Source organism: Leuresthes tenuis, unplaced genomic scaffold, assembly GCF_036924035.1.
Source record: "Leuresthes tenuis unplaced genomic scaffold, fLeuTen1.0.hap1 SCAF_20, whole genome shotgun sequence".
Taxonomy (NCBI): Eukaryota; Metazoa; Chordata; class Actinopteri; order Atheriniformes; family Atherinopsidae; genus Leuresthes; species Leuresthes tenuis.
In genome coordinates, this window is record NW_027325374.1 from 10,189,238 (window position 1) to 10,215,868 (window position 26,631).

The 26,631-nt window shown below is 42.5% G+C and overlaps 1 protein-coding gene across 4 annotated transcripts in view; it reads left to right on the top strand.

The window, feature by feature from the left end:
* Nucleotides 1–26,631, top strand: part of LOC140278932 (zinc finger MIZ domain-containing protein 1-like) — a 107,689-nt gene that overhangs the window by 64,675 nt on the left and 16,383 nt on the right. For 3 of the 4 annotated variants that reach the window (XM_072374056.1, XM_072374055.1, XM_072374057.1), the window contains exons 3-5: nt 5,691–5,810; nt 11,226–11,339; nt 13,486–13,591. In XM_072374056.1, the coding sequence (XP_072230157.1) occupies nt 5,742–5,810; nt 11,226–11,339; nt 13,486–13,591 (289 nt within the window). In that variant the 5' untranslated portion in view covers nt 5,691–5,741. Of the gene's footprint in view, nt 1–5,690; nt 5,811–11,225; nt 11,340–13,485; nt 13,592–18,762; nt 19,365–26,631 lie in introns of those variants that run through there. The other variant, XM_072374058.1, reaches the window with a different exon arrangement.

Here is a 26,631-nt window from a genome sequence, read left to right on the forward strand (position 1 = left end):
ACGGAAAGAGGGAGAGATCAGTGAACAGCGACCAACGCAGCAGGGCTTCTTTAGAGCGTGTGTGTCCAAGAGTGAGTGGCACAACTGCAAGCCTGCCCTCCCTCGCAGTTGCTTCTGGATCTGCAGACCAAACCACATTAAATTAAAGAAATCCATTCCCAAGCCTGTTAAGGAGCCATGTGGGGAGGTGTGAGAGCGTGTGCGTGCACTCGAGTGGCTGCATGTCCATATGTGTGTGCAGCAGAAAACCGGGGGAGTGGGGGGTAGAGCTGGGAGGTGGGACAGGCAGGAGGAGCTCATATTATCCTCCGTGCCAGCTCTGGATGGAGCCTGCTGGGGATTATGGCACATTCTGTAAGGCAACAATGGAAGCGGCAGCGTTCCGTACACATTTCTGTCTTCTCCATCCAACAAACACAGCTTTGTCCTCGCCTGGCCACTCACCAGGCGGACACCTGGAGTCCTAGAGGTGCCCTCTCCAAACTGAGCACCCCCCTCGGTGCAAGAAAACAGCGTCTTGACGTTAGGATAATTAAAGGGGAGCTATTAAGCTGGCCTCAGCCGACAGGCGGAAGAAAACAAGACATATCTGGGAATCAAAGCTCATTAAAATCACGAGGGTGAGGAGATGCTTCCTCCCCTCCTCCTCCTCCTCCTTCCCTCCTCCCTCATCTTTATCACCCTTAAGCAAGTGCTGCAAACAGCAGAACCTGAGTCAATGATGGCACAGATTACGCCTTTATTGCCTAATTCACCTACAGTGCATGACTCACGGGGACGCGATCACCTTGAGCAGCGTGTCCCCATAAGGTGTGAAAGCAATGCTGATCTTCTTTTTTTTTTCACTTGGGCCACCTTGTTCTGTTTTAATAGTGTCAGCAGTGCTTGGCTTAGTAGCTTTTCGATCAGTGTGGTGTGTGTGTGTGTTTGAGTGTGTGCTGGTTGTAGGGGGTGTTTCTCACTGCTATGCGGAGGTGTAACACCCTGCCTGTAGTGTTGTTGTAAAGCGCATTAGGAGTGACTGAGGGTGTTGTTATGGTATCATGATGCCAGTCCGGCACTCAGGGGAAGGTGAGAAGATGTGTGTGCGTTTGTGTCTGTGTGTGGTCGGGATGGTGGCCAGCGTGGCTCGCTGTCTTTCTAGTACTTTGACAGATGCAGGAGAGGAGAGCAGTCAGGTGATCATGCAGATTTTCAACCCATGATAGCAAAACGTATGGAGGCATAATGACGGCATAACATATCCTCACTTTTAGCATTACATAACTCAATCAAGTGGTACACACCTCAGGCAGCTTTACTTCCAAATTCTTAATAATATATATGTGGTCTACCAAATAGTACAATTGTCAAAATAATCTTGTTAAACTCATCTGGTGACTCATCGCTTGCCATCGTTTCCCAAATTACAAAAACTAACCTACATAAGAGACGTCAAAAAACAGAAACTATCCTTTACTGACACTCTTCCCAGCCTGACTGTTTTAGTTCACAAGCCATTTATATGAATAAATTAAATCTGTTTACCACTTCCCTGCTTCTCGACAGTTCAGCGTAGTGGCTTCGTGATCCATTTGTTCTGCTGCGATGGCGGGATAGAGCTAATCATTGTCTACCCGTCTCACTCTGTTTTTATCCCGCCGAGCAGACGAACACAACTCGTTACATTAGCAGGGTAGGAACCTGCTTTCGAAGATGTATGGGTGGGGTTTGGGGTTGTCTGAAGTACTGTCTATATTTCAAACTCTACATCAGTGACAGCCCAAGAAAAGCAATTTAAGTTAATGTTCTGCTTTAGTGTCTTCATTCAACATTGTTTAGCGCCGTCTTCCAGTCCCTGTTGTGACATAATTTTGTCATCAAAATGAATTTGCATCTCCCTTTTAGGGACACTTATATAACATGATCATGTGATGAGATAAACATTGACCTTCCCTGATGAGAGACCCCGCAGAGTGCCATGCGGAAACAAAGCTTTCAAGTAGTTGTACACGGGAGAAGAAAAACATTGTTTTACCCCAGAGGTGGGCCGATAGCATGGTGAAAAGCCCATTTGTAGAGGTAGGCCTCATCTGTCACTGGGCAATGGAGGAGGCAGCCATGCAGAAGCCCCCTGATTATAAAGAGATAATTTCATCCAATCCTCCGGTGGTGCTCCATCGCCTTGCTGCTATACTCCACTGCCTTTCATATTTGTTCCCCAGCCTGCCTCTCCTCACCCGTTTCGTTTTATTACAGCTCCCACTCAATACATATATTTTAGCTCCCCCTTGAATAGGGGAAGGAAAGTGGGTCTCCCTCCACCTCTCCCACTCTGCACTCTCCACACACACCATGTGTCTTTTGTCGTGCAGGAATCCACGGCTCTCAACTTGTTGTGTAACGCCTGCCGTGCAATTTGCAGTAAATTAAGCTCAAGTAAGGCACATAACTGCACTGATTTCCCCTCGCACGCTCAAAGGCGGTAGACAGGATTTCTGTCTGAATCAACGCAAATAGGATCACAGAGAGAATGAAAAAATGATAACATCTGAAAAGAGCATGTAAATAAGGTGAAGCTCATAATTGCATCTTGTTGTCATTATCTCCAAAGCGTCTCAGGTTTAATCTTTAAATTGACTCTTGTTAGTCATCAGAGATGTAACAAAGGTCTTGTGTTTAATCAGAACAAGAAAATATCTGGAAATTGAATTACTCCCTAACCCTGTTGTGTCTTTTTTTTAAAGGTGAGGAAGTCAGGAACTAGATAGATGTATATATGTGGACAAGGGCTTTACGGGGCAGGAGGATCAGAAGTGATTTTACGTGTGTTTAACAGAAAAAAAAGCAGGGAGGTGAATGGCAGTCCAACCTTTTCTTTCCCCTCATTTTAACTCACTGCTGGAGGTGAGAGAGATGACACGGAGAAAGACAGGGAGAGAGCAAAAGGAAGGGCAGGAGGGAGGAGAGAGCTGGAGAGAGCAGGTCGACTTGCTCATCAATAACCACAAGGTCAGACAGGCAGTGCCGGGCTGAGTGGGCCCTGTTAGGAAGCAGCAGCTGAGGATTTGTAGAGCTTGTAAAGGCTTAAAGCAACACCGCTCCGCCTTCTTTGTGCCACTACCCGGGACTTTGAAGGGCCAGGGAGACACCTGCTGGCGGCTGAGTGGGACGATGGTCGCCAAGGTTCAGCTCATTGTCAGCTGGCACAGAGAGAGGACTGGGGGGGGTATTACAGCAGCTCACTGAGGGATGTGTGGAAGGTCAGTGCATGAGCGTGTGTCATCACTAAACAGGCTTTTTCCCCCTGTGTGACAGACAGGATCAGTGCTGCCTAGAATGGGAATATATTTCAAGATTTTTTTGTTTGTTTGTTTGTTTATTTGGTTATTTGGTTAAACATTAGCGTAATGGTTTTGAGATGTAAAATACACCAAAGGACAAAAGTACATGAGCAAATAGAAAAACATGTTATGTCACAAACGTCAAAGAACTTCATGAATGCTGCGCTTCACGAAATACATCATCTGAAAAAACAGCAAGAACAAAATGGAAAAAACAAAACGATGGCATTTAACAAGTGTAATATGTTTCCAAGCACATTGATGCTTCACATAACACAACATTACAGATAGCAGCCACACAAAGCTATACAAAACCCTACTACGTGATAGAACACTAGGATTTTTCACAAGAAAAAAAAAGGAACAGATAACAGCAGCACAACATTTTGCCAAACAATGAAACAGAAAACACAACAGCATTTGACAAACGTAGCACGCCACAAAACAAGATACTGACAGATAGCGACTCCTAATTTTACAAAATGCTCCTTGACATGTTAAAGCAGATGTCACAAAGCAAACTCCCGTTTCACAAAACAGAAAGTACACAGGTCATCGTTTGACAAAAACTTAACAAAACATAACACCTGAGCAAAGACAAATTTAACAAAAAAAAAAGTCAATGACAGCAATGAAAGCACAATGTTCAAAACATGAAATTTCAGGACACATTTCGCAAAACAGCACTTCAAAAAGCAAAATTTCACGATAGTTTTTGAAATGTATTATGTTTTTCCTTTTTTTTTGCTGCATTTTGCCTCGTTGCTGTGTGTAGCACCTACAGGCCACCGTACTTTCTGTCTCTCTTTTAAAGCCACAGCAGTCAGGGATTTCTCATTTCAGGCACAATGTTGTGTCACACCGGTGGACTCTAGCTCGTAAATGCCTTCTAATTATCGCATTTAGAAATGAATTGAAAATATTTATAGTACTATAAAGCAACTGCACTGCGCTACCTTTCTCAAAGATGTTCAACTTTTTCAGCACACTCCCTGCTAAAAAGTTACTTGCCTCCGCAAAGACATTAAGAGCGAAAAAATTCTCAGATGTCTCTTTCTTTATGAGCTTTCTAATTTATGGAGAGGAATGCACTCGTGTGCCCTTCTCTGCTCTGAAGTGCAGGCATGAGCAGCTCCAATACGTAGCATAAAAGCTCTTTAGCTGTCTAGTGGAGTAGATTACTGGCCCTGCCGTTAAATCCAGCTAGAGACCCCTAAGTGAGCATTATCAGTATGGTGCAGCATGCTGCCTCCTCTTCGCCCCCCCCGCTTCGCTCCGTCATCTCACAGGTACTTTGAGCAGGGAAATTTCCTACTGTGAGATGGTTATGGAGAAAGATGGCATGAGGAGGGAGGGGTGAGAGATGATGTGCCACAGGATGATGCCCCTGCAGTAGCAAGAAGGAAAAATAAAGGTGGCGGGAGGTGAGGATGAGATGAAGATAACACTTTTCATTTGTCATAAATGCCTCTATTAATTCACTAACCACTCCACTTTGAGATGCAGGTGACTGTGAGTTACAGCCGACAGCCGTTTGTGATATTTATTTGACACTGAATGCAACATTAAATCAATTGCCCAGAGGCAAAACTGATAACCTTTGATACAGCTTGTAATACTTTTTAAGTTGTGATAATCCAGTGTAGTATGTCAGACCGCATCCTCATTGTTTCCCTCGCGTGAATTATTTTCTCAGATGGAAAAAAAAAAAAAAAAGAACAAGAACAAGAGAAGGGTATCAGTAAGCTACGGCTCCAAAATCAATAGTGCACTCTAAGGGTTTTTGTTGGAGGAACTCTGGGAGAGTGAAGGGAGGAAGAGGGGGGAATGATATGTAGAGCATGTCTGATGTCTGGGCCCAGGGTACAGATAATTGTTAACCAAAGATTACATAATGGCAAAGTAATGTAAACAGAGCCACATGCCAAGTTAATGTCCTCACAGGCCAGGATGGAGGAGCTTCACGCAGTCTTCTGAGATAATGCTGACAGACTGTGAGGCTCTGCACATTGTAACTGTGTCAATGTCCCTCCACCTCAGTTCATTTTCTCCCCGAGGCGCTTTAAATATGGTCAGACATCCTGTCTTAAGTCCAGCGTGTCCTTTCCAAAGGTGTATGGCAGCGTTCAGGGGCAACCGCCAGGGCTTGTTAAGGGTGTCAGAGGAGCTGAGAGGAATGTCATCCATTGGGCTCTCTGAGGTGCTTGTCACCTGCCAAATCAATATCTCTCTGCTCAGCTCACGGCACGCTGCGCCCGCACTCACACAGACACACACGCACACAACAGCAAAAACGTGGCGGTGATACGATTGGCAGCTTCCCTTAGAAGAGCTAAGCCTTAACCCTTGTCTGTGTTTCTGTTGCAGAGCTCTCCAGTTTAATGGCTGGCAGGTAGAGGCCAAAGAGGGACAATCAACATGAACCCGATTCCGTCGATGGACAGACACATACAGCAGACCAATGACCGTCTGCAGTGTATCAAACAGGTGAGGCAGTGTTGGTGACAACAGTTTTCACACACCTGTCTGGTTTAAAAAGGGTTTTATCGTGAGAGTTATGTTACGCTACATGAGGGCTGGAAACACTTTTTATACCATGTGAAGCACCATCATTTTTTTTTTTCGTTTATTTTTATTTTTCTCCCATAAAGCATCGTGCTTGAGTCATGCTAATGTTACGTCCCCCTATGCAACTGAGATATTTAAGTCAATCCAAAGCCTTCATTACATCCATATCTTTTAAATGACGGAGCATTACTCAGGTTTTTCCTTCGCCCCAAACGTCTGCCTTCCTGGATGCTGCTGCCATCCTCTTCTGCAACGACTCTTCTGCTTCTGTTGTCAAATCTTGTGGCCAAAAAAAAACCAACAGAATATATGAAAACAATTCCAAAACAAGCAAATTTGCAATTAAAAAAGAAGTGCAAAGTCGCTAATAATGAGCAAACCTGGCAACTGTGATGATGAAGGCATGATGTGTCATTAGCAGCACATCACCAGATGTCGTTAAGGTGTACATATGTTTATGTGACATGAGGAAGATTGGCATACTCAACATGGCTTAATCTGATCATTGCTTAGCTTAAATTTGACCTTAAGGCGATCACAAAATGCTGTTAACAAGAAACACAAGAAATGAGGAGTTGTTCGCGGCTTGAGCACAGTACTGTATATTCTGAAGGTTTTTACAGAGGCGTTTATGTTCATTTATAGAACATTTTAATCCCAAAATCATAAAAATGTTTGTAACCTTTTTCCTTAATATGTTGATTTATGATCCCTCATAAAATAAAATGTCGGATAACATGTAATACAAAAGTAATTGTGTCAATGAAAGCATTTGATAGGGAATGTTTCTCTGTGTTATGAGATCTTTTGGTCAAAACCTTTACCCCACGCATCTGAGGTGAACGTGGTCAACCACAGATTCAACTTTTGACTCTTCAAGCTTTTACTATTTCAAGAAAAACAGAAAAGAAAGGCAGAAAATACATGGTTGACATGCTGAAAGGAGTGTTTGGCTCTTTAATGTGGACAAAAAACGTCGAAAAATAACCTTTGGGAATGTGTGCCTGCACACACATGTAGAAATTCCCCATCAGGGGTCAGAATGCTTCTCAGTCTTCTTGCCTGGCCAAAGCAAAGTGACTAATCTGTTCAGTCCTATTATCAGGACTCTGGTGTGACTCAGGTTACTGACGGGGGTCAAAGAGCAGAGGCTCCTCTTCTCTCTCCCTTCACCACTGCTGACTCCCAGTGAGTCCCTTTGTCTCCTCTCTCCGCCGTTTATGGCGGGACAAATCTCTGGCAGAATTAAACAGACATACCTGCGTAACCCCAGGCTACGGGGCTCTCCCTTTGATCTCTTCTCTTAACTGATGGCACATTTTGTTTCCGGGCTCCGTGCTGGGGTCCACCTCCTCGAAAAGTACATCGAGAAGGCCTTTGAGACTCTGTGGAGCTTGTTCTTAAATGTGGAAGTGGCAAATTGTTTTACCCTCAGCAGGGAGTGGGAGGAAAGATGAGGCAGATAAGAGAGACAGGGTGAATGTTTGGTGAGAGATGTAAACACGTTGTCTTCAGTCTGGTTAACTTCTACAAAGCAGGGTGTTAAATAATTCAATATCCACTCCTCTAGTTGTAATGAAGGTGAGGATAGTCTATTACAGGGGTTTAAAAGAAGTGTAAAAGGAGTTTGTGTGTGTAACAACAGTTTACACTGTTCAAATGTTGTGGGGTTAACTGTATTAACCCCACAAGACAAAAATTTAAACAAATACAACCCAATGTCTGCGCCCAGGGAAGTAATACATGGGTAAACATGCCAATTAGAGAGATCCGTGGCATACAAGGAGGCCTCCAGTCCATCTAATAAATGGTTAAGCGCTGGGTCATTTCAAATCGACCAGTAAGAGCCAGCACCCTGCTAATAGAGGCAGCTTTGTGCTGCAGACAATCAGGGTTTGGAAGGCCCGCATAATAAATACCATTTATGTCCTGCCAATTAGACTAGCAGCGAGCCCATTCAGCCGACCGTCTATTCTCCTCCCCGCGCACAAAGATGATCATCAGGGGAGATCAGAACAATTAACTCACTATCTTCTCCCCTGCTCCCCATTGTCCAATATCCAAGCTATTAAAATAATTAAGGAAATATTGTAAACCAATCCAGCTGTTTGCTTTAATTGAAAGTGTGCACATGTTGAAATTTGGCACCTCAAAGAAAGTGTGGACGTGGAGCGGGAATACAAATGAAGCCTCCTCCATTGTGTTGCTGTTTTCAGGGAGATGTGACACGTCTGTCTGACTACCCCCAGTCAGTGCGGCAGACAGGGGAACAAATTGATTTTGTTGCTCAAATGATAAATTACTGCTGAGCGTGATGATAAAGTGGAGGAAATTGGAATCCGTCAACCTGATTGAATCTTGGGTTGAAAGTTAAATCAGAAAATCATTACTGTAGTAATTCTGAAATTACTACCCTGTTGTAAAATTGTGGTAATGTGATTTTGAAACAGTGACTTAACTAAACACTTGATGATCATGGGGCTTTTTTTTATTTATTTTTTGTATCCATCACCTAGGGTTTATGACTTCTGTGCGATTGATGTGAGCAGACGGGCTCAGGTCAATGCTATGGTTTTAAGTTGTAAAATTAAATCTTCTCTTTACTGCTGAAGCAATTGATGGCCTTATCTGAGAGACATAAATTTGCTTTGTGACAATTTTCATAATTTTTGTCTTTTTTATAAAAAAATTTCATTTGGCTAGACAGACAAAGACTCTTATGAAGATGTTACATTCAATTCTGAACTTGGGACATCTTTTATATCACGTTCAGGTGAGCTCACAGGAGCTCATATCTGTAACTTTTCACAGCAAAAGTAAACATGTTCACTTGTTTAACCGCCAAACAGAGAAGCGTGCCGTAAAAATAGTTATCTGATATCACCCCAACACATATTTTCTGTGACAGTTTGTTTTCCTCTCGCATCTCAGAATTGCACCATTGTGAATACTTTGGGAAAGATGGGCTGCCTGATACTGTTGTTATCTATTTCAGAGACAGTATTTTCCTCTCGCTGTAGGGAAGCCAGTCTGCTGTCAGACTCTCCTCTCAGTGATGCATAGAGGGGCTGGACGGAAACCACGAACTGTCCTCTCGCTGCAGGAGCACTTCCTCAGACTCTCGGCGTCAATATTTCAAGATAAACTGGAGCCTCTCTGTGCTTCTGCACAGCCTCTGCAGCTGTTTTTATGTCTTGCTGCTGTGGGTTAATTGTCTCCATTAATATGTTTTCTGGGGCGTCGATAGATGTCGAACAACAGCAGCAAATTAAAAGCTGTGATTTTTTAATGGAAAGAGAGCGTTTGCCAGATCACATGCGCTGTCACTTTCAGTTAGGCTGCAGATGTGCAGCTTGTTTCCAGACTACAGAGGAAGATTGTATCTGAAGAAAGCTGCGCTCCCGGGACTGTGCATGTCCTGTCTATCTTTGTTTCCCTTGAACTGGGCTGAGCTTTGACTGGAGTGTAAATGTTGGAGTTGGTCTCACCCAGGGGGATGAGGATAGGGGAGTGTAGGGGGTGTCTTGGCCACTAGTTTGGGTTTGATTGGTGGGTTTTGGCCAGAGAGAGAGGAACATCTGTGGCATGGCACTGCCAAGCTCTCTGTGTGACAGCCACACTGGTGGGACCAATTGTTTTGAGTGTAAAGAACAGTAATCACTTCAAGCACAAGTGGTGGTGTGTGCGTTTTTTTCCCCTCCCTTTTTACATATTCCACCTCCGTTCTTTTTCCTCCCCCTTTCCATCCTTGGCGTTCTGATTACGTGTGTTGTCTAGCTTCTAGTCTCATCTAAATTTAGCATCTGTGGATGTGCACGTTTCTCCAGGAGACTTTATCCACTAGTAGTGGAATTACACGCTCTGCAAATCTGGCACGTCTTATTCCAGTCTCCCCTCAACATATCAACCAAGTGAGGAACAGTCTCAGACAAAGCATAAAATAAACTAGACCTGTTTCATCCACCCCCTGTCAAACGCCAGCTTTATAAACTGATATGAAAGCAGCCTTATCAAATCCTAACCTCTGCTGCCCCCTAAAGAGCAAGCAAGAAAAAAGCACTGCGAGGCAGCGACTGTACTGCAGTCACTTCCTCCTCTTCAAATCTCTGACAGTGAAATCAAAGCACACAGACGTATTAAGAAGGCAGCCATTCACTTTCAGCAGACAAGCCACTCTATTTACCTTTGATGCAGTGGAGTGGGAGTCCATTTGTTCCTGTTTGGAACAAGTGCACTACAAAGGCTTGTGTGCATAATCTCTCCAAAGGCAGCAGATTACTGCAGAGAGGAGATGGTGCGAGTGTGTATGTGTACGTGTGTGTGTGTGCGCGTGCTCTACTACGTATGAAGTGATTTTGTATTGAAGTGTGAAAGCTTTCACATATGAGATGACGAACTGTGATGCAGAGACCCAGAGAGGTCCATTTTTTTCTGTTTCCTTTACAACTCTACAGCAAGACAACAGGGTTAGTGACTGGATTGCTGGCTCTGGTAGGGGAATGAATGCCATAAAGGAGCGCCTGCAGGTCAAGGAGTCTATTGTCAGATAAAGTCACAGCACAGCTCAGGGCCGGCCGGTAAAATGAGACCTTCGTGGTCTAGTCATGCAGCCATACAGGGAGATTTATTGCACTCAGTTACTACAGAAATCTGCTGGCAGTGAAAAGTCCGACATGAACTCTTCAACCTTGAGACACTTTAAAATCTTTGAAATCCAAATGTTTTGGGAAATTAGAGCTGAAAAATCCTCTTAAATAGATATTCAATTGGGGTTACTTTTCAATGTGACTGCAAAACCTTTTGATTTAACTCAATTAAGTAAGGTGAAAAAGTAAGGTGCTTGAATTATTCTTTTTGCTGCTGATTACTCTCAATAGTTTACAGATGAAACTTTTTGCTCATGAAACAGCTTTCAAAATGGGATGTTTTGTTAGAAATTCTCAATCAACTTCTCAAAGGTTTATAGAAAAGTATATGATAAAAGTAAGCTGATCCATCAGTTAGTTGAGGGATAATTGCAGGCTTTTCTGATAAGCCTTTAGAACACTGGTAATGGCACTTTTTTTCTGAAGTTCACAAAGCAACAATTACTTGATTGTTGGAGAAAATATTCAACAGATTCACCCTCAAGGACATTAATCTTACAGTAACAGAAAGATTGTTTTCAGTACAGGACATCGATTGTGAGAGAGTACTTATACGGTGAATTCAACCAAATTATCGAGTATATGCTGTTGACTTTTCTTTTCATGACTTTAGAACTTTTTATAGATGAATTCATTTTAACCGCTTACTGTCTCTGACCTCAGTGTCTCTTTTTTTTCTTCTTCCCAGCACTTACAAAATCCAGCAAATTTCCAAACAGCAGCGACCGAGCTGCTGGACTGGTGCGGTGACCCACGAGCCTTCCAACGCCCCTTCGAGCAAAGTCTGATGGGATGCCTAACGGTAAGCAGCCCCTTCCGATGTTTGATTCTCATACGCTGCGGGTTCAAGGACGAGGAAAAGGGCCGCTAAAGCCATTGCTGTGTCAGCTTTTTCCATAACTCCCTCAGGGATCCAAGAGAGCTAATGTTTAGCTGCCTGATCTTCACTGAGGTCACAGAAATATAAGAGAGCACTTCACTCTGGGGAAACTACTCAGGTTTAGCCTCCTTTCAGTGATTTGAGCTTATTCCGTGGCTCCTGAATGTAGTGTCAAAGGCGCAGAAATGTCCTCGAGCCACAAAGGAGTCTGTGCTCACAAAAAAATGCACTTTTATAGTTTTTGAATACCCTTTACTGCTGTAAATACAGAACAGACCATCAAAAGAACAATGTGGGGACTGCAGATGTGTCACTCACCTGTCTCCAGTGCTTTAACATACTGCTTCCAGCATGACATAAATGACGCATAATGCAGTAGCTTTAGATGGAGTCTCTATTCCCTACAGCAGTTGAGGATTTGTGCTCAAGCAGCGAAACAACTGTGACACATCCCTCAATTCGAGCGACTGCTTCTGTTACTGCTTTAATGTGCAGCAGCAGGTGCCTTTTTCTCCATTTTGCCAATTCAATTTGTTTCCCGCCGTGAAAATCTCAAGGCTTCTTCCCTTTAGTTTATGTGCTCTATGGCCCAAAGTGTGAGCCACACTGGTAGGGAGCACTGGAAGTCGGATGTGATGGTGCCATTACGCAAAACTTCACCCCGTTGCACTCATTTGGTGATGTCGGAAAAGAGACTTAAAGAAAAGACGCAACAAACAAAAAAAATATACATCTTTGACCTGTTATAATAACAGTGGAATAATTGAGAAGCAAAAATCTTTTTTTTATTGGACTACAAGTAGCCAGTTTTGTATTGCTGTTTTTTTTATTAGTTTTAAGGATATGTAAGATATGATATAGTACATGGAAATAGATTAAATTTAAAAAAATTCCACTTATATGCAAAGAAACAATTTTACGAATTACCTCTGACCTGATAAAGATTAGAATGGCGTGACTCAGCAGCTGTTTCTGGTCTGACTCACATAATGAACTGGCAACCTCCCAGACTTAATACAGCATCCCAGTTTATTCCCGTAGAATTGGTTGCTCTATTTCAAGCTATGGAAACATTTAAACTTCAGTAACAATTCAATGGTAAGCTTTAAAACTCAGTGCACAGTCAGATGATTGGATTGATCTAATAGATACTGTAACATGTTAAGCACATGTTTGCCTTATGGTGCACAAACCTGCCACAACTCCACTGACTACGTACAATTAAAGTCCTGAAATTAGAACTACTCTTTGCAACTTCTAACACTAAAATTACCATTTAGCAAAATGCCTCTCACCAGTTTAGATTGTAATTAGGCAGGCTATACTCATATTTCTTCTTCTTAATGGGGCATTCCTATAAATAAAGGCCAGATATACACTGTTCTGGTGTCACGTCAAGACTATATTTACTGAAGATAATAATATGGTGCAGGCAGCAGTGTTCAGCTGTACTACCTCGGGGCTTGTCTTGAAGTGTGACAGCAGGACTGCGGCTATGAAAAGGCTGGCAGGCAGAGGAATCTAGTGGGACCCGCTGGTCCAAACAGGCCTCGGTAAGTCCTAAAGGTCTAAAGGTCTCACTTTGAGCTGATAATGGTGAAGGTAAATCAAAGCAATGTGTGGGACATAAGACTGATTTACATCGCCTCCTGTGGCATGTTGATGTTTCTCTTAATGTTTCCTCTCAGTGGGTCATCGCTGCACTAGAGGCCACATTTTCTCCTCATCTTTCTGTCAAGCAACTCATATGGAACTGATAAGCTTGTAGCGAGTCTATCATTTAAGTTGAACTGGATCTTTGATGCTGTCAAAGGTCACTCTTCTGAGGAATCTGGGAGCATGTTGAAGCAAAATGCTGAGTCTTTGGACCAGCCCTCGTTCATGTTTTTTTTTTTTTTTTCCAGTTGAGATAATTTAACATATCTTTAAAGATAAATTTGAGCTAAATTCCAATAAGACGGAAGACAGTTGTCTGCAGTCAGGATGAAGTTAAAAGATTTCGAAGCTGAAATCGGTCACTGAAAACAAACTGTCCTGACTCTCTGCTGCATGCTGTCATTTTTTTCAGGTGGTCAGCCGCGTAGCAGCACAGCAGGGTTTCGACTTGGACCTTGGCTACCGGCTCCTGGCCGTGTGCGCTGCCAACAGGGACAAGTTCACTCCAAAATCAGCAGGTAAGACCAGAGTTTTCTCAACCGCCGTCTCAGGCCATCTGGCCATGCTGGCCTGCTTGGGCTCAAAGTTTATATCTGCATTCTTGGCTGCTTTTCCCGATACCCGCCCATCACTGCTAGACTGTAGATACTCTAAGAAAAGTACACCTAACTCTGTTTGTACAGAATTTCAAATTACAACATTTTTTTGTTTGCTTTAAACAAAAATAACTAGACTTTTTTTGTTTCCACAGTATCTACTGGTAGATTTGTTCCTCCTCTGTGGTTTTGGTGTTTAGCAGAAAATTCCATCTGTAGCATGGGACAAAAACTTGTCATCAGTGGTGATGACTTCCTGTTTTTATGTGGCTTTATCGTTTTGGTACGATGATGGATTGCTGGGACAGATGTAGACTGTTAAAAGTTGTTTTCAAGCTGAGGGAAAAGCACGCTGACGCACGGCCAAAATGAAGATGTATAGGCTGTCAGCGGCTCGGAAGATAACAGAAATATTTTGTACTCTTTTACAGTTTGTGATTTGTGGTTTCCACCTGTCTTGGGTTATGAGGAAAGCTGGGCAGGGAAATTCTGCTTCTGTGTGTTCGGCCACTCCGCTGAGCCTTCTTAAGTCACGAGTCAAAACCACATAATGTTTTCACTTAGGTTTGCTGTTTTTTTTTTATTTATGGCTTTATACAAGGCTCCAAATCATGTCGCCGTTTTGTCAGCTATGGGTGCGGAATCTTTCCCTGTCTGCAATTAACGAACACCACCAAACGTTCTAATTCTGCTTAATGCTCAATCAAATCTCAGGGCCCACTTTATAGGCTTAGATAAGATTGCCAATTGATTCTCTGTCTGAATAATTTCCTGTTACAGTAGTCATTTGGAAAGCTGAGAGTACTCTAGTCTAGGCAGCATCCCAAAGTACATTTCATGGACAATTATGTACCTGTAAATGCATGAATATTTGGAGAGGAGACTCCTGTAGAGAGAGAGTCAGTGGAAACTGGAGCAGAGGCATTCTTCTGCAAAGCTCCCAGAAGCTTTAGCATGGAGGCCCCAGTAGAGGAGGTTGTTAAACTGCAGAGAAAGCCCCCTCTGGTAGCCAAGGGAGATTGCTCTTAGAGGACACTCCCACAGGGCCCCAGAGGCAGCACCCGCTCCCCCGACATCCAGCTGGGCCGTTGCCGAGCGACCGAGGGAGACAGTGAGTCACATGACGGGGCCAGGATGGCAGCAGCAGGTCAGCCACACAACACCGGAGATAGATGAGTCTGTAGAGAGGGAGGAGAATTTTGAAAGCCTGGTTTTTTTCACATAGTTTAAAAACAGTTTCTCATCGCTGCTCAGTCTCATCACATATTTTGTGAGACCCTCTGAAAAACTGTTTAAATTTGAGAAAAAGCGCTGCGCTGTGTGCACGGAAGACATCAGGTACGTGAATGAGGGCTGGCAAGCAAATCAGAACTGGCATCCAATTTTTACCAAACCTACATTATCTTGGTTCTGACACACAGAGTGGTCGAGCTATTACATTTCTGTTATGTCATCTAAATGGCTCTCCTGAGCATGGTAGAAAATTGAGCCGAGGAGAGGGCAGAGTAGGAAAATTCACAGTCAGCTTACAGCTGAAATGGGTTGTCGCTTTGTCAGATTGGTTAATCATGGAATGCCTCTGACAGTTTAAGAAATTCGTTTTTTTCTTCTTTTAAAGGCTTTGAAGGGCAAAACTCTAAAGAAACAGACTACATTAAAGCTGATTTGATCACATAGCTTATGTGTAGCAGTTGCGAAGTTAAGCTAATGTTGGTTGCAAATGAAATCCCTCCTCCCTCAACACACAGAGTGTGATTCAGTGAATTGTACTGCTGATCCCTTTAATGGATATACTCAGGGGGGGGTCGGGCAATTGGAGGCCCTTTGCCTTTTTGCAAGTGGCCCTCAGTGCTGGAGCAGAGCTGGGGGAGGGGTGTCTGTCTGCTCGTAGTGACCTCTTTGTGAATGGGATTAGCCTGCTCTATTAATCTGTGATTACTTGGACTGTCCGACCACAGGGCGAAGCTATGCACGTGGATCCGTGGTAACCTCAAAGCAGGGAGCTCACTTGCTCAGTCTGGATAAACTCATCAGGGCCTCCCCTCTCTGTCTCCATCACAGAGGGTACATAACAAACGCTGTTAGGCCTATTTCATCAGTGTCACACCACTCCTGCACGGCCACGGCGATTCATTCAGGTTTGAGAGCGTTCACAAAATGCTTAATGACGTTTTTTTTTTTTCCTGCACGAGGGTCAGAGCGGCACATTCCCAATCATTTGTGCCTCAGCGAGCTCTTGGAATTCCTCAACTCTAAAGAGTAAAAGGAGGCACCAACTTATAAGAGGGAGGAGCGGCTGAAGTTTCTTAGCTCCTCAAACCATTCATTGTCACATGTAACAAACGCCTGGTAAACCAGCCATTCAGCAGATAATTACTTCTCGCTCTTGTCAGGCTGAGTTGTCGCAACCCATGTTTTACACATGCAGGGCTGTTTTCAAGTTTGATCTGTAGATATTGTGGGTTATTGTTAACAGTGTCAGACTGATAACCAAAAAAAAAGGGGTTTTGTTCTTTTGTTTCATGGTGTTTTGTTGGTGTGACTGTGGGAGTTGTTAAGGTGTGGCATCAAGAGGCAGTTTGGCGGTTTTCTAACCTGTTAAAGCATGAAAAAGCAGGAGCCAGAGTAGGAGGGGGTGTTGCGTTTGTTTTCTGCTCTAGACAAAGACAAGGCAATGTGGCCACCTGTTTTATACTGTGTGAGATAATGGCCAAATCTAGTCAGCTTTATCACAAAAGCACCAATTTCTCATTTTTTTCTGTGAAAAAAGACAGTTATGCAACAGGTGCATCTATATGAGAAAGAAACGGGTAGAAGCAGATTGATGACATGAAGTTCCTCATAACGTAAGTTATACATTTTAAAGCAAAGTATAAAAGTATCTGGAGTGAAGATGTTAAAATCTTCCCTCTCTAAGACTCAAATGACATATTTATGTCTTTTTTATGTGTTACAAAAACATGTCTTCATCAAATCAGCCATCAACTCTGTGGTTGGGGATTTCTGCTTTTGAATCTTCAGAGCACCATCTGTCGTCTCAGAAAGGCCAGATCCGACAACCCTTATGTTTCACGTAAATGACTGGAGGAACCTATCCTGACTACTTGCAGAGTGGAGCTGTGCAGCTATTTCAAGTGCACCGTAGGTGTAGTGTTGCCAGAATGCACAGGAGCATCGCTCCACCATTTTTTTGCTCAGGTGACAAAAAAATCAACTCTCATAATCCGGCTAAAATTCATAAACAAATCTGTACCATAACAGCGGGACCCATCCCTAGCCTTTTGTACGGGTTGTACGAGTTGTCATAATGAAAATATGCAGCCAACAGGTGGTGGTGGCGCTTGGTAGTAGGGTGGGGGGCTGGGGATTTCAACAGCGGCTATCAATATAAGATAATAGATTATTAGCATATTGATGCATACACGCATTATCTAAGCTATTTCTGAACCGCTCTGGCTATATTTCCATGTTATTGACAACTCACTATACATACTTTGCACACACGAATGAACACCAAGCGGGGGGCCGACGGGAGACAACGAGTGTTGACAATCAACTTTTGGATATTGGTTTTCAGTGTGCATGTGTATGTGCGTGTGGTGGGGGGGGGGGGGGGGGGGGGGTGCCGCTTTATTGCGCATACAAGTGTGGGTGCATCCAAAGAAAAAGTATGGAACCTATGACCTTTAGTCTGTCATATAATTGTGTGGGCTAAAAAAGATGATTACCGGTAGTTTGTGTAAACTTGCCACCTCAGACACAGTACTTGACTTTGGAAAGAAGAGGCATGATTAGTGTGCGAACCTACAGTGCACATTAGAGAGGGGTTTGTAGAGGGTGCGTTCCTCTACGAAATAAGAAATAAGGGGACATTTAGGGGGTTAATAAATTTGTTTATAATTACATCGATAGCAGACATGTAACTTATGTCAAGATATTTCCGTGGCAGGGTTTAAAAAACACACTTAAGGTTAGACTTCCTCCTGAGATGTTTGAATTCGTTTGTTTTCTTAAGTGCAAATATTGAGCAAATTTCCTCTGAGCTGTTGTTTCAAATGCTGATCATACAGCAGCTAGCTCCAGTGTAGTGGTGCTTTAAGACACAGAGATCAGACACTCTGTCGGTGAATGTTCTACACAGAGCAGACAGCCAAATAATGACTTAATTTCTCCATAGGAAAATTGCATTTTTTTCTCTGTCTCTTTCGTCAGTTTGCCTCAGCATATAGTTTGGCTGTGGATTTTCCTAAATAGAAAATAACTCAGAAGACTAAAAAGTTGTTAACTTGAACTGACCTTCAACAGCAATTTTCAATCTCAATCATTCAAAAGGATCAAGAAGGCCATATTTAGTTTAGTTGGGTCTAAACGCTCATTCCAAATTTTTTAGTGACAACTAAACTTCTTTGTTTAGCCTTTTATTGAAGCTGTGAGTTGCTTTATTCAAACCGGAGTTGTCATTTATTTATTTATTTATTTATTTTGCTGCATATCTTCAACATTTGGAAACTTGGATATCTGGTAGTATTCGAATTAAAGGTGGATGGATTTGAAAATGGCTCGGCTGTAAAGTTGCTGTGATTTTGCACAGACCACTTTGCCTGTTGATGTTTACAAAGTTAAAGGGCACTTACGTGGAAGTATGTGTGCCTAATTCTCAAAAACACTTTATGATCGCTGAAGTCTTCCAGCCAAGCATGATTACCGTGTTAACTTGCGGTAGGGGTGCAGGGCTATAAGTCACCCACTGTGCACTTAGCTGATAGTAAATAGCAGGAGAGCAAATACAGACAGAGGACACAAGAGATAAGAGTTGTTGAACTGCTTTGCCCTTCCTCCCCTGTAGCAGTTATTACGTCTGTAGCAGCAGCAGTCATTAGTACCATCTTCAACGACTCCATATGACACAGTGCAACTAAACTGACTGTTTGCATCTTAAACTTAATTTACATCATACCGTATGTCTCTCATTAAATGCTTACTTTTGTATTTCACGCACAGATCATTTTCACAAATTTGACACCTGAATTGACTCGCTGCGGGTTAGTGCGAGCAGTTTTATTAGCACATGACAACAGAGGCTCTAAACTGCCTCAGGTGGCGTGTCAGCCCGCAGTTTACATGTTTTATAGTTGTGTAATTATTTATCCAAAAGCTTACTGTGTGTATTAAAAGACAAATGTGGTCTAATTGGCCCCTCCCTCTCCGATACCAACCCTCTGTGCATGAGGAAGCCACAACATGCAGCCTCCTCCCCCTCCTCCTCCACCTCCTCTTCTTCCATGCCCCTTAATTACAATGACTAGTTTGATGGATTAGGTCGGCTGCATGCAAAGCATTTGGGGGCAGAAAGGACTGCTTCACCTGGACCGTTTCTGTTGCCACTTTTCGACTTACAGTGCATCTCCCTCCAAACGACTGCTGCTTTAGATGAATTGATTGAGGCTTCTTTTAACTCGTTTCTCTGGACGCAGGCCAAGACACAGGCTGTCTAGCACATTAGGCACCACCCCCCTTTGCAAGTTTGAAATGTGAGCTGCCTGCATTTCTTTCCCCTCCCCTCCCCTCCCCTCCCGCTCTCCCTTCTGGCGAAGTGGCTGTGGCTGCCTCTGTGTGATGTGTGTATTGGGAGAGCAAGCAATGGATCACTAGACAGAAAAAGAAGATACATCAATAACAGCTGCATACATCCGAGGTGAGGAGATAAGCATTTGGTTCTCTCCCTCTCTCCCTCTCTGCCTGTCCTCCCACCCCCTCTGTCTCCCACCCTCCTCCCACCCCACACACTTTCTCTGTGTCTTTAACCCTTTCCTCCTGCAGACCCTGGCTCCTGGTTTTTGCTGAATTATTTGTAAGAATACCTGTCTTCTTCTCTGACCACAAACCTGTGTCCTCATCTTCTCCTCATGGCTGTTAGTGATGTATGAAGTTTCTTTTTTTTTCTTTTTAACAGCTTATCCCTGTTTTTCCTCTCGTTGTCTCTGGGGTATTTGTTGCTTGAGTGCAAAGAAGCCGGTGGCAAATACAGCAGGAGCCCATTAGCAGTGACTCCATCTGTGATTGGTTTTGCCTGCGAAACGGAGAGAGCAGCCATGAATAATTGATGTGTATTGTGCAGTCAGTCACTGGACACGCAGGGAGAGAGGAGAGGAAAGCTGCCCTGAGACATCGAGGGGAAACGAGGAGGAAGAAGGAGGGAGTGAGGATAGGAAGAATGTTATAAGGAAGAGAGAAAGGTGGGAGGGATGGAGAGAGATGGAGAAACAGCTTTAAAATAGCTGCTGGCTTCAGTAGTGCAGAGATTAAGGCTGCCCTGTGTCGCCTTTGTTCTGCTGTTGCAGATTTGCGCTCAAAGTGTTTCTAGACACATGAGCTTCCTTTGTTCTGTTTGGTGAAGAGTGAGAAATAAGCAGGGACGTTACTGGAGTTGGTGTGGTTAAAATGCGGGTGGCATTTTAGACATGGAGGGAGGACTGAGGAGGAGTCTCTGCCACTGTGAATAGGACAAGGCTGCAAAGCTGTGAGCTGTCAAAAGGAGGAGACAACAAATAAAGAGTGTTTTAGGGGGGTTGTAGTCAGTGACAAGAGGGAAGGTGAAAATGCTGAGAAGAACTTCACTTTATTTCTCCCCTGGAGGGGCAGATGGAGGGTTGTTTCTTGCATTGGTGGGCACAGGCAGGCAGGCACCCTACCAGGTCTTAAACTAGCAGAATGGGGTTTGACAGAATGACGGGCGTCTCGCAGCGCCCCGCCTGATGGAGGTGTAACAGCTGACTGCTGCATTTGACCCACTTACAGCTCACACAGAAGGGGTCAAAATGGCCTTGATTATCTCTCTGAGTTGCTCTGACCTACTTGATGCAGCGTTTTCCATGAGACTCTCAGCAGTTTATCACACCCACTCCTCTCGGCTTCAGATTAGTGTCCCTCTTGGTTGAAGTTTTTAAACAAGAGCAACAAGTTTTGATTTTAAGCTTGGAAATGTAAGATAGCTTGCGTCTCATTAAGACATTTCTGAGAATCCTCTTGTCTACCTATGGTTCATGTGTTCTGCAAGTTTGAAACAATATAAGTTTATTCCCTTTATATCCAGACATTGAGAGAATATTATAGCAGGAGGATTTTGTAAATGTTTTTGACTTTTCTTCTGTCTCCTATCAAGTCCAAGCTGGCAAACTTAAAATTCTGTTAACAGAGAGGGGCAGCTGGTGTTGTTATCTACAAAGCATTATATCCTGGAAAGTTGAGTTGTTTGCTTTTTATTAACCAAGGAGGCTAAAGTCCTGGTTTGGGCAATCATTCAAAAACATTTTTTTTTCATTCTAATGTGTCTAGGGACAAATCCCAACATGCTTAGACAGAAGAAGTTTTGCAACAGGCAGATTTGGTGAAGATTTGTCTGGCTAACCGAGCAGTGCTCCCCAGTTCCAACTATTCATTACTGTTGTTTTGTCAGCTTCAATGAATCTCTTGTTCTCTGCATCGGACATGATTTTTTCCCACCAAGTTGTGAAATTGCACTGAGCTTTTTCTTTGAAGTTTTTAAGTAAAATCCCAAAGCGTGCAGAAGCATGCTGGTTCCTACTGCCATTTGTATACTTGTGCAGGTACTTTTTGTGTTATTCAAATGAAACTAAACATCAGCTCTGAGGGCAGCCTGTTTACACTTCTTATGTTGTGATCTTTTTGACAGAACCAAAAAAAAGTTTTGAGCCCAATGATATCCTGAATCCTCCAAAGATCAAATATTGAACTTGATTGAACCCAAGACCTGGAAAAAAGTAATACTAGTATTTTCTTGTAGTGTTATACAAATGTTGTCTTGAAGTGATTGTGCTTAAACAAACCATTTTCCTCTTCTCAGTGATACAACAGTGTATCCGGTAGACTTTTCTGACTTTTCTTAGTTTATATGCAATACGGATCTTGTTAGAGTCTTGATGAGCAAATCCACCCAGCCAATTACTGTAGGGGATTACAAGCAATGATATTTTAGAGTTAATGAACTCCAGACAGCCTTTTTTCAGTTGAGGTCAATATAAAAAAAACAAAATGTCATTTGGTAAAACTACAGAGCGTGTCTGATGACATCAGTGGAATATATTTTATTGTGTGGCCATGAGATAGTAAAACTTGTAGACTGAGATCAAACAAATCGGCCAACGTTTACTCTTTATTTCTCTCTTTTTTTTACATTTCAAATCAACAAGATATGGCATTGTGCATAAGCCATTTTGGGCATATCCTATGTGTCATTTCAAGCTTTTTGCATGCATTTTTACTCCAATACAATGTCAGTATGACTAGAGGTACAGGGCAGGGTGTTATCCAGTTGCAGTAGTCTGCAAAACATGAAATGACACACAAAACAAGTCAAGCCAAGAAGTAATGATATGTGACTTTGCATGTCATTATGCTATCTCATAAGACCAGACTGTTTTAACTGCGTCTTTTACTAATGATGGAAAAATATTTATTCACAAGGTTGAAATAAATGGTTGAATTAAAATGATCTATTCCTAATAGGTGTCTTTGTATCTCATTATTTTACTCGGATGTTCAGATGGGTTCCTTTATAAAACTTTAGGAGGAAAAAAAGATATCATCAGAATTTCAATTACAAGAGTATGTGCCTGTAACTGGTTCAGACACAATTAGAAGACATTGTAAATAATACTTGTAATGTAGCATTAATAGAGTTTCAAGGAATCTGGTAATTAATCTGCCTCTATATAGCAGCATCAGTGGAACTTTATTCATCTCTCACCATACACCCCTGCAGTTATTCTCTATCCGTATATAGTAACAAATATTCATATGTTAAAGAATTTAGCCTCATTAATTGTGCAGATAGAGTATTTGTTCAGTGAAGATTAGCCTCATTAGTTTGCAGATTAAATGTAATGATTAAACTTTGCATATTATTATGAAATGAAATCATTATAATAACACTTTTAGTTATTCTTATAGTGTTTATAGCAGGAATGATATTATATAACATCCAGAAATATCATTTAGTATTTTTTTTTAAATATGTTCCTGTACTTCCCCTCTCAGAAACCAGCTGCTGCAGGAGGTGTCAGTCTGACTCAGGTACTTGTTGTGTGTTGTAGTGCTGCACAGGAAACTCGAACAGTACACATCGGCTGAATCCAAGCAACCGCCCTCATCACAGGCCTGACATCGTGCCCTCACGCTGGACTGTGTCGACATCCTGTAGTGACATCAGATGTGCTTTTTGGTTGGCTGCTTTGTATGGCTGCTGTTGTAACGTCTGTCAGAGTTTTAGAGTGTGAAGCATGTCACCTGCGTTGTATACCGTCTTGCTTGCACTGTAGTTTTTGTTTATGTTCTCAGCTCTTCATCCAGCCCATCATCAGTTCGTGCTTCATTGGTCATTTGGTTGATATACACTTGTAAGGGTTGTGAATGAAACTCAAGTCGGACTAATGTGTACGAAAATAGATTTTATATATTCATATATACATATATATATATGTGTATATATAGTATTTACAACCAGAAAAACCTAAAACTTAATTAAGGTGATAAAATACGAAATACATTGTATCGAGAATAAAATACATTAATTGTTGCAGGAATCCTGATGGAAGCAATGCGATAAATAAATTGCACATTATTTTCTGAAGTTTACTCACAAAAAGGCCTAAAAATATTGAGAATCAAGATAATCTCATTTTGGATCAAGTCTAAGTTTCATTCTTTCCACTTGGCACAAGCGTTTATCATGAAGGAGCTTTTTAGTCAGATCCTGAGCTGTTGCACATATGGATGTCTCTAATGAGCCTAGAGGGGTGCCAGGACCAGACCCCGGTTCCTCCAGTGTCTGTTTCCACTGTATTTCTAAAGAGGCTTTGACCCCGGGCCCACTGTGAAAAGGTCACAGGTGAATCAGGCACCAGCATACGCAGCCGGACCTGCCCAGCACCCTGACGTGGGCACTACTTCGGGCACATCTGCTCTGTGCCTAATTAGTATCATGGTAGACTAGAGCTTAAGGCCAGGCCTTTGTTAATACCAGCCTGTTGCTTTAGGAAACAGTCTGGCTCCTGTAAGCCTCGTCTTTGCTCATCTGATAATCAGTTTGGAGACGCGAATGGTTTCGATAACTTTGTGTTAGTGCAGTTGGCCGCTTGGACAGGTGAAAAGATCTTGATGATAACGTTTTTTATTTTTCGGTGATGATTTATCTAGTCAGATTCTGCTTTATGTTTTAATGAATATATGGTTCTTCGTCATAATAACAGATCATATCGTAAGTCTTTGCTCACTGTTTTGAAGTTTATACACTTCAGAGTTCTCTGAGGTCGATAATCCATTGGTTTGCACATAGTCTTAAATCTTCAGTTAAGTTAAGTATCATATTTACGTAGCACTTGTATAGCCTTTAGAAAAGAAAAACAACAGAATACAAGACAAACCAGTAAGTTAATCTGAAAGTAATTCACCAAGTATTATATCTAAAAAAAAACAGTGGTTTTAGTGTGATTTGTCTTTCTCTGTAAGCCACAGAGCAGAGCTGGAGATGGCAGAATTGAAGATTCTTAGATTTTTTGGGGGAGTGACCAGGATGGACAAGATTATAAAAATAAGTACATCAGACAAACAGCTAAGCTTGAGCAGTTTGGTGAATAAGTAATAGTGGCAAGGTTGAGATGGTTTGAACATGTGCAGAGGAGGGATAGTGGATATATTGGACAACAGATGTTGAAGTTGGAGCAGCCAGGCAGAAGGAAAAGGCAAAGATCAGAAAGAAGGTTCATGGATGTTGTGAAAGAGTATATAGAGGGACTTGGTGTGTTATAAAAGGATGCAAACGACAGGGGGAGATGGAGGCAGATGATTCACTGTGGTAACTCCTAAATGCACCAGCCAGCAGAAGAAGAAGATTTGAGGCGGCTATTGCATATGTACATCAAGCTCAATAACTGTCTCAGTTACATTATAGGTGCATGCATTATGGCAGTCCAGACTTGTCAACCCAAGCTGCACGTTAACTGTATTACCACAGTGACTATTAGGTGACTTTTACAAAGATTTATACTGGTAATGGTTGGTTTTCAGACAGATAGAATAGAAGACAGAAAAAAAACTTTGACTTTAAAATGGTTAGCTGTGACAGAAAGTGTATATCAGTTCCAGAAAAGGTAGTAAAATAAGAAAGACACAAAAGCTGTGAAACTTGACCTCACACATTTAAGCACAGCGTTGACTGACTTCCTGCTCCTGAACTAAGACATAAAGATGTAGGTTTGTAAGCAGTTTTATTCCCAGTCAGATTAATGTAGCAGGAATGGGCATAAAGGAAAAAACTGAAGATTGAATGTTGGTCTGGGGAGATTTCTGGCTTTAATGCACATGGAATTGAGTCTACTGATTTCCGCCTTTTGGCCTTAACGGAGAAACTGGACAGCACGGCCTTTTTTTAATGAAGAGATTTGTTGCCAGTGCCAAGACAGATTATGTTTTAAAACACTAGTTTTCTTCTGCGAAGGTTGACTCCTGTGGAACCATGACCAAAAAATGACAGTCACAGTGATGATATCTGCATAAATCAGCTCGAGATTGTTGCATATTTTGCATGGCGTTCCAGCTGGCATTCAGTTAGTACTAAAAGGATTTTTTTAAAGACCCACTGTAACAATCCTTATCTGAACTCTGGGAGCGTAGAGTCTTTTTGAAGATCTTGTCTGTGAAATTATTGATTTTTGTTCAAGATCGCTGCTTATTCATGTGTACAGATATGTATTTGCAACCCAAGGAGCTTGGCTGGATTTTTTCATTATGAAGTGAATGTTAATACAGCAGCATGGGTGGGAAGTCAGAACATCTCAGAAACTACAAATCTGTGGTATTTTCTTTTTCTGCTTGTGATGCTTGCCTCCACATGGTCACATATGCTTGTGGCCTCAGTAAAACCTTTTTGGCACAAATCCAGCCGCCCCCTTCTTCTCTTCACCGGATGGACATGGCACGACATTGTGGCCATGTGGCCAGCAGGAGGCTGTATTTAAGCCGGGGCAGCTCTGAAATGGGCCATAAAACCTAGCCAGCAAGTCTGGCTCCCCGTGAGGCAACGGGCCTAAGCACTCATTGACAAGACTCCAGTATCACCGGCTTCCCAGAGAGAGCGGCAGAGAAAATAATGCTAGTAAGAAAGCAGCAGACAAAGATGAGGTGCAGACAGGAGGCATTTGTCTGGCCTCAATAGACAGGCTGTTTTATAACTGTTAGGGATAATGGTTTCAATCCACAATACAGCTGCTCTTACACTGCTAATATTTTACTGTGACTTCCCCCCCCCCTTTAAGCTAAAGATTAATTTCTCTCTCATGCTTATCTGAATACATTTGATGCCATATAGCAGCCGCAACATTCCCATGCTCCCATATTACATATCTTTTCCACTTCATCACATTTTTGGAAAGAACAAGTTTACAATATGTCACAAAATGGTCAGAAATACCAAAAGTCGCTTCACAGAAACTGAGCTGCACCCAGATTGCACTTGCTTCCATGTCAAAAAGTTTGGCCACATGAGTTTTAGGTGATGCACCAGTGAGTTTCCACCTAATTATACCGACATGGATGAACAAATAGCTCAGTTCTCACCTGTCACAGGTTGACACAACCCTCACCTGTTCTCCCCTTACTGCAAAATACAACGGACAAGTCGCTTCTATTTCATTAATAAACTGGCATCCAGGCAGGCGTATGTGACTCTGAGGTGACCATGTGTATGCCAGCCACAGAGGATTTATGATCCAGCCAGTAGTTCAGACCTTCAGAAGCAACTATTTATTCATGTCGTTTTCCATATATCAGGAGGAAAGTCCTAAAATTCCGGGAAACCCACATGAGTGGCACAAGTGAGGAATTCTTTGGCTGAAACTAAACGTGCTTGTTTTGCACGGCCTTTTTGGTGCTTTCAGTAACCGGGG